Here is a 9,124-nt window from a genome sequence, read left to right on the forward strand (position 1 = left end):
TAAAGGTAATACAATCAAACCTACATCAATATAATAAACAACCTATTCCACGTCAGTCGGTAAATCACTTTAGCCATTGTTATTTGGTGCATCTAACATACAGTATGCTGAACTGTCTTTTTCCATTAAATGAGAGCTTCGAATTCACATGAAAGATATCCAAAAATTATTCCAATACTTTGCGTGATTTAAGAAGAGACATTGTAGCACCTGTTAATCATCTTTCAATAATAACTGATGAATGCAAAAGGAGAAATATCTTTCTTTTCATCATTCATTTTCGCAAGAAATTGTTTCTTTTTCCTTTTTCGATGTTCGGCGTGTTTCAACTATTCCTTCACACGACGGATGCATAATGTTTTTCGTATCTTCAGTGAGACGGATAATGAACTCAGTACAGTATGTGAATATACGAAACTGTCCTGTAATAATATCACTGCATGTTCTTCCTTAACATTCACCTTTATTATACTTCAAAAAAAAAACTGCTCAACACTTTAACTTCATTTACAAAGTAACGTTAACTATCATAATCACAGCTGATGCACGCAAATAAAGCTTATGAGGGAATACAGACGAAGCTCTATGAAACACACGACAGTAGTCCTTCCTTCCCGAACGCAAGCGCCTGGAAAGTTTCCTTTCATAAGCATCGCAGACCATCCAAACGAGAGTTGTTTTTACGGTAATTCTAATGTCTTCTAATTCAGTTTCTCTAAACACACAAATGAACGTGACGCTACACTAAATGCTTGGCTTTCTCAGAGGAGGACTACTGATCTTCAGTCACTCATCAGGAGGAAATCATGGAGGGTAAGGCATGAGTTCAGTGTTTTATGCTTCTTTTGTTTCGTTTCCTGACTAATCACCTTACTTCTACACGGCTGATTTGATCCTGGCCTCTGTCTTACATGCTCTTGATATTTAACTGAGGGAGGTGATGTTGGAGCGGCCACCGGGGGGCACAACGATGCGTCTTCCAGCTGGTCTGATGGGGGCTTCTTCGGGACCTACGGAGAAACACCGAGATATAAAAACAGTCTTCATTAACGCACTAGAAGCCATTAACCAAACCCACCAGCGAATCCCAGCTGATGAAGCAAAACCATTTGTTTTGTGGAAAAAAGACTGTATTTAATGACTTTAATGAGGGAAAGAACTACAATCCCATGAACGAGTGTGAGCTGTGCTTCATCCATCTCACTTCCTGTCAGTGAACATTTGGTTTGCCAGAATTAATGTGAAGTGCATTCAATGTGGAATTAGAAATGCATTAGGAAGTCATTCAGTTTTGGTGTACCTCCATTACTCAAAAAAACACTGACAAAAAGCATATAGGCCTATATACAGTATATACTTTAGAATAACCTAAATTTTGATTTAATAATAATTATTAATAACTAGTGCTGTCAAACGATTAATCGCATCCAAAATAGAAGTTTTTGTTTACATAATATATGTGTGTGTTTATTATGTATATATAAATACGTACACGTACACGCATATATATATTTCAGAAAAATATGTTATGTTTATATGTTACATTTATTTAGATATAAAATATAAGAATATAAATGTATTGTATTTTTAAAATATTTACTGTATGTGTGTATTTATATATACATAATAAATATACACAGTAAACACATATATTATGTAAACAAAAACTTTTATTTTGGATGCGATTAATCGTTTGAAAGCACTATTATTAATATTAATTAATCTTCTCACAAGACAAACATTCAAAACATAATTCAACAATATGTTACTTATCTCTTTTTCTTTTTTTTTGGCCTTTTAAACTTATTTTCACAATAAACTAGAATAGCTATGAAAGCAGAACTGTATAAATAAAGACAACTTTGAAAGAGATTCATGTTTACTGTTTGTTCAAAATATGCATTATATTTTCATTATGTAAAAAAACACTTTCAAACTTGGTTTGCGTCAACCCTGTTACTGAACATTCACAATGTTTTGGGCATGTATTGTTCATGCATATTTCTATAGAGGCCCATTTTTGCCACAAGATAATAAATATCAAATTAAATAAAGTAACTGCAACTTTTTACCACAAAATTCAGTTTTCTTTTTCTTAAGAATTACAAGATATAAACTCACAATTGTAGGATATAAATGTGCAATTCTGAGAAAAAAACTCTGAATTGTGAGATAAAAAATTGCAATTACCTTTTTTATGTTTTATTCCGTGGCAGAAAGTAATATAGAAAAAAATAGAATTGGGAGATATAAACTCTGAATCGTGAGCTGTAAACAAGAAAAAAGTTTATATAAAGTTTTAATGCATTACACTTGTCACTCTAGAAATAAGCAAACATTTTATGGATTAACACTGGGTTCTGCATCTGTTGAATTTCATTCATGCATGTGGCTTTTATCCTAAGCGAATTACATTGCATTCAAGATTTTTCGTTTATCAGTTCATGCATTCCCTGGGAATTAAACCCATGATCTTGGCATTGCTACTGTAGCTGCATGGTCTATTATTTGAGCTACAGGAACTACTTCGTGCCAGAAGTGCATGACCATAAATCATCCCCATCAATAATTTTGCCAGAAAGAAGTCTGCTGTATGAATATGAGACATAATTTTCCAGGGTTACCTGACAGTGTGAAGCCAGACTGGTAGAGGTTCCTTGCAGGGGCTTTAGTGGGTGAGGTACGGGCGGAGGCAGATGGCGTGCCGCCCCTCGACATGGGTGAGAATTCAGACACGGGGCCGTCATACATGCCTCTGGGGACTGCCTTCAGAATGGCCAGCTTTAGGAGAAACCCAAACACAGCGCTTCAGTTCAATACAGGATTGTGCAGCACACCATTTATAGAGAAAGACAGAGTTTGGGTGTTTGCAGTTACATTCCATGGATGTGTTTCTCCTCATGTGGGTTGTTTTTGGGAATTGTGTGCTGAAAATTGTGTTGAAAATTGGTTCCAGATTTGGCTGACAGATTGTTGAGATGGTCAGTCGTGTTGCACTATCATCTCTATTTTGTACAATGTAAGCAAGCTATTTTTGAGATGCGCTGTATTAATACAAACAGTGGACAAAATGCAGGGAGAGGAAAAAACAAACTGTGACTCAACCTAAACTCATCTGAACTGAAAGATGAAAAACATTCAGAGATATATTCAAGGACATCCAAGTTTGTTTCTTCATCAGATTTGGAGAATTGTAGCATTGCATCACTTACGCTCACTTAATGATGGATTTGATCCTTACAAACATGCAGCTTTTGGTTTCTTAAGACATTAATTGATAGACTACTCGTGGATTATTGTGATGTTTTTATCAGCTGTTTGGACTCTCACTCTGACGGCACCCATTCACTGCAGAGCATCCATTGCTGAGACACTAATGCAAATTTGTTCCCATGAAGAAACCATTAATTCCCACCCATGTCATTCCAAACCCATAAGACCCCAAATGAAGATATTTCTGAATAATAATTGTAATGACATTTTAATGATCGGGATAGAATCACTGATTCACATTCATCAAACAAGCATGTCTGAGCTTCTGTTTACCATGATTTATAGATATATGAGCAAATCAGTGTTTTTATGTGAATAAAAAGCCTAAATTAAATGCTTATCACATAAAGCAATTACCTTTTCTTTTTTTTTTTACTTTTTGAAGCTTGAAAATTATATGACTTCCTATGGACGGCCAGAAATCTCTCAGCTTTCATCAAACATATCTTTATTTGTATTTTGACGATGAACCTAAGTCTGATGGGTTTAGTACAGTAAGGGTGAGTGAATGATGACAAAATTTCCATTTTTGCGTGTAATACCTCTTTAAGTGTTATGTTTTCATTTTGAACCATGTGAACACTTTTATGCGGCTTCTTTCTAAACCTTCTGCTTCCTTCTGTCTGCTTTTGGCATGATGGTGGAGCCACAGTTTAAACTGTTTACAGGCCAAGAATCCCATGTCTGCATTCACTCTAGTTGAAACCGCAAAAAAAAATAGATTTGACTTTCCTAGAGGAAGTTACGATAAACTGCAGAACATTGTGGGGGGAAAAAAGAAAACTGGAATGTCACTGGAGTGCTGCCTTGAACGCACTGTAAAACAATGAGCTACTGTCACGCATGTGTCCTGCTGTACCTGTTTCCTGGCTTTGACACGTTTGTAAGCGAAGTCCGGATATGGGGAGCAGGGAATAAAACGTCCAGTGCCAGCGGTCGCGTGCAGGTTCCCGTCCTCCAGAACAATCTTGCCCTGGCAGACGACCAGCATTGGCGCACCTCTCAGCTCCATGCCCTCGAACACATTATACTCCGCTGCCTAGAACAACACGAGAACATCATGCTGAGAAAGCTCATGTACGTAACACCTGTGTCCCAAAAATGACCACTGTAATGCAATGCTTTTGGACCAACTTTGTATTAACTGTCCTTAACTATTACATACATTTAAATTAACCATTTGATGCATTGCAGTTATTGTGCACATACATATTGTACTTATATCTGAAAATACCATCCTGTGATTACATCTGTAAATCATTTCTGTAGTTACTGTATACATCTATAACTGCACTGTTGACCCAACCTCTACCCCTCAAACCTAACCAGACCACCAAACTGGCCCCTAAACTTACTCGCATCCCACCTCAATAGCAGCAAAAAGTGTTTTTGCAATTCTACATGAACACTGTACCTAACAATTAATTATTTTATTATTAAGTACACAGTATTTAAAGATAAGTGGGAACATACTTTTTGTGACGTACTACAGTGTACTACTATGGAACATGGCTGTTTTTGGTCTTTGCTTTTTTGTAATGTGATATTTATATTTTAATCCTTTTTGTGCACATACAGTGCAGTGATATATTTTTAATAGCCTTCAATTTGCACAATGGCTTATTATCATGAATTGCATTTGAAATGCATAAATAAACTGCATTTATTTAAACAAAAGTATAGTAAAAAACAGTAAAACAAGTGAAATATTATTACAATTTAAAATAGCTTTTTTCTATGTGAATACAGAGTAAACTGTAATGTATTTCTGTGATGCGCAGCTGTATTTTCAGCATCATTCCTCCAGTCTTCAGTGTCACATGATCTTCAGAAATTAGTATAATATGCTGATTTGCTGCTCAAGAAGCATTTCTGATTATTATCAGTGTTGAAAACAGTTGCGCTGCTTCATATTTTCATGCAAACCGTGATACCTTTTTTTTTTTTTTTAGAATAGAATAGACTCTCTGATGCACAGAAAGTTCGAAAAACATCAAAAACGTCCAACATGACATTGAGCTGCTGCGCTTTCCGACATAAATTGACATAAACAGCTGTTTTGAGTTTGAGCTTCTGCAAAGAGGAACGTCGAGATATTCCTCACTAATGAAGATCACATGTAGGACTCCGGCCTCCTTCATTCACTCTCGTTCTCATTCTTCACCTCTTCGCCAAACAGCTGGATAGAGGAATTACAAAAACATCCTTCTCTATTTCCTCGTCTTTTTCTCACACTCACAGCCTCCTGTCTTTTGTTAGCACTTTCTCTAAGATGCATCACTCCTGTTTAGTTTACTACTCCCTTATTTTCTGATTTCTTCATCTCTAGTGGATATCGTAATCGTAGTGGTGTCCCGCCATGATCCACACAGTCTTTCCACAGAAATTTGGCGCTCGTCCATCCTTTGTATGCAATAACAGGAAATGACATGCACACAACTTCTGCCAAGAATGCTGGCATGGGCTCATGTAGAAAAACACAAACGCAAGGCTTTCTGGCAGGTGGTGAAGTCATGTTTTAGGTGACTTCACAAAGCTCGGGAACCAAGGATACGGAGCCACAGAATAAACAGTCAATAAACATCAGCCATGTTATCCACAGTTGAAAGCAATGGCAGCCGACACTGTTTGGATGTGTAATGGTCTCTAGAGAAGTGGCCGAAAAGGACATGAAAATGTCATTTTGGCAGCGCCTGAGTTCTGCTGACTCTTTTCCCCAAAGGTTTTCAAATGATCCACATATTTAGCCCTTGTAGAATCTGCTCAGGAAATTCCAGTTCCCATCTCACTCGAATCTACAATCTGTAGCTCTTCAATCAGTAGATTAATGCTCTTATGCTGATGTTTGGAAGAGGAGAAAAGAAAGAACGGAGTCTGAGCGTCTGGACACTCATAAACCGCTCACTGCAGGTTCTTCAGAACTTCTACTGGACCGTAACCCAAAGATTGTCATTGTCCAAATTGTGGATTCATTGCAAAGGTAACTAGATGTGGAACGTTTGCAAACAAACTTTGATGCTGATGCAAACTTTGTTTGAAAGTTTGAAATAACCTTGAAAAGATTGAAGATTTGGTAAACATTTAGTTTAGGGACCCATTCTCTCTATTAACTAGTTGATTATTAGCATGCATATTACTAGCATATTGGCTATTAATGAGATTATTAATTAACATGCACATCATGTGCCGATTAAAGATAAAGTTATTATTAAAGATAATAGTTATCATTGTGTTCATTTAGAAAAAAAAAACACTGAATAGACATTACAGAAAAGTAGCTGAAATATAAGTAGCTTTAGATAGAAATATTTTAATTCAACATACAAAAATACAAATAAATAGTGAAATATTAAAAAACGATGCTTTTGGACCAACTTTGTATTAACTGTCCTTAACTATTACATACATTTAAATTAACCATTTGATGCATTGCAGTTATTGTGCACATACATATTGTACTTATATCTGAAAATACCATCCTGTGATTACATCTGTAAATCATTTCTGTAGTTACTGTATACATCTATAACTGCACTGTTGACCCAACCTCTACCCCTCAAACCTAACCAGACCACCAAACTGGCCCCTAAACTTACTCGCATCCCACCTCAATAGCAGCAAAAAGTGTTTTTGCAATTCTACATGAACACTGTACCTAACAATTAATTATTTTATTATTAAGTACACAGTATTTAAAGATAAGTGGGACCATACTTTTTGTGACGTACTACAGTGTACTACTATGGAACATGGCTGTTTTTGGTCTTTGCTTTTTTGTAATGTGATATTTATATTTTAATCCTTTTTGTGCACATACAGTGCAGTGATATATTTTTAATAGCCTTCAATTTGCACAATGGCTTATTATCATGAATTGCATTTGAAATGCATAAATAAACTGCATTTATTTAAACAAAAGTATAGTAAAAAACAGTAAAACAAGTGAAATATTATTACAATTTAAAATAGCTTTTTTCTATGTGAATACAGAGTAAACTGTAATGTATTTCTGTGATGCGCAGCTGTATTTTCAGCATCATTCCTCCAGTCTTCAGTGTCACATGATCTTCAGAAATTAGTATAATATGCTGATTTGCTGCTCAAGAAGCATTTCTGATTATTATCAGTGTTGAAAACAGTTGCGCTGCTTCATATTTTCATGCAAACCGTGATACCTTTTTTTTTTTTTTTAGAATAGAATAGACTCTCTGATGCACAGAAAGTTCGAAAAACATCAAAAACGTCCAACATGACATTGAGCTGCTGCGCTTTCCGACATAAATTGACATAAACAGCTGTTTTGAGTTTGAGCTTCTGCAAAGAGGAACGTCGAGATATTCCTCACTAATGAAGATCACATGTAGGACTCCGGCCTCCTTCATTCACTCTCGTTCTCATTCTTCACCTCTTCGCCAAACAGCTGGATAGAGGAATTACAAAAACATCCTTCTCTATTTCCTCGTCTTTTTCTCACACTCACAGCCTCCTGTCTTTTGTTAGCACTTTCTCTAAGATGCATCACTCCTGTTTAGTTTACTACTCCCTTATTTTCTGATTTCTTCATCTCTAGTGGATATCGTAATCGTAGTGGTGTCCCGCCATGATCCACACAGTCTTTCCACAGAAATTTGGCGCTCGTCCATCCTTTGTATGCAATAACAGGAAATGACATGCACACAACTTCTGCCAAGAATGCTGGCATGGGCTCATGTAGAAAAACACAAACGCAAGGCTTTCTGGCAGGTGGTGAAGTCATGTTTTAGGTGACTTCACAAAGCTCGGGAACCAAGGATACGGAGCCACAGAATAAACAGTCAATAAACATCAGCCATGTTATCCACAGTTGAAAGCAATGGCAGCCGACGTTGTTTGGATGTGTAATGGTCTCTAGAGAAGTGGCCGAAAAGGACATGAAAATGTCATTTTGGCAGCGCCTGAGTTCTGCTGACTCTTTTCCCCAAAGGTTTTCAAACGATCCACATATTTAGCCCTTGTAGAATCTGCTCAGGAAATTCCAGTTCCCATCTCACTCGAATCTACAATCTGTAGCTCTTCAATCAGTAGATTAATGCTCTTATGCTGATGTTTGGAAGAGGAGAAAAGAAAGAACAGAGTCTAAGCGTCTGGACACTCATAAACCGCTCACTGCAGGTTCTTCAGAACTTCTACTGGACCGTATCCCAAAGATTGTCATTGTCCAAATTGTGGATTCATTGCAAAGGTAACTAGATGTGGAACGTTTGCAAACAAACTTTGATGCTGATGCAAACTTTGTTTGAAAGTTTGAAATAACCTTGAAAAGATTGAAGATTTGGTAAACATTTAGTTTAGGGACCCATTCTCTCTATTAACTAGTTGATTATTAGCATGCATATTACTAGCATATTGGCTATTAATGAGATTATTAATTAACATGCACATCATGTGCCGATTAAAGATAAAGTTATTATTAAAGATAATAGTTATCATTGTGTTCATTTAGAAAAAAAAAACACTGAATAGACATTACAGAAAAGTAGCTGAAATATAAGTAGCTTTAGATAGAAATATTTTAATTCAACATACAAAAATACAAATAAATAGTGAAATATTAAATTATTTTAAAAAAAACGATACTCTATATACAACTAAAAGTGCCAGTGGGTGGTGGCAAAAACCTGTCTTAAAGGTCCCATGACATGCTGCTTTTAGATGCTTTTATATAGGCCTAAGTGGTCCCTAGTACTGTATCTGAAGTCTCTTTCCCGAATTTCAGCCTTGGTGCAGAATTTCAGCCACTACGAGCCAGTCCCACAATGAGCTTTCCTTAGGACGTGCCATTTCTGTGTCTGTAGCTTTAAATGCTAATGAG

At 36.4% G+C, this 9,124-nt stretch overlaps 1 protein-coding gene across 1 annotated transcript in view; it reads right to left on the reverse strand.

The window, feature by feature from the left end:
- Nucleotide 1: 1 nt before the first annotated feature.
- LOC107603222 (dihydropyrimidinase-related protein 3) overlaps nt 2-9,124 on the reverse strand; it is a 25,020-nt gene continuing 15,897 nt past the window's right edge. Inside the window, exons 10-12 of the mRNA XM_016295964.1 lie at nt 4,133-4,312; nt 2,625-2,781; nt 2-1,010 (exon numbers count right to left, since the gene is read on the reverse strand). Coding sequence (XP_016151450.1) covers nt 925-1,010; nt 2,625-2,781; nt 4,133-4,312 — 423 coding nt within the window. The 3' untranslated portion in view covers nt 2-924. The remainder of the gene's footprint in view (nt 1,011-2,624; nt 2,782-4,132; nt 4,313-9,124) is intronic.

Source organism: Sinocyclocheilus grahami, unplaced genomic scaffold (assembly GCF_001515645.1).
Source record: "Sinocyclocheilus grahami isolate Dianchi unplaced genomic scaffold, SAMN03320097.WGS_v1.1 scaffold343.1, whole genome shotgun sequence".
Classification (NCBI taxonomy): Eukaryota; Metazoa; Chordata; class Actinopteri; order Cypriniformes; family Cyprinidae; genus Sinocyclocheilus; species Sinocyclocheilus grahami.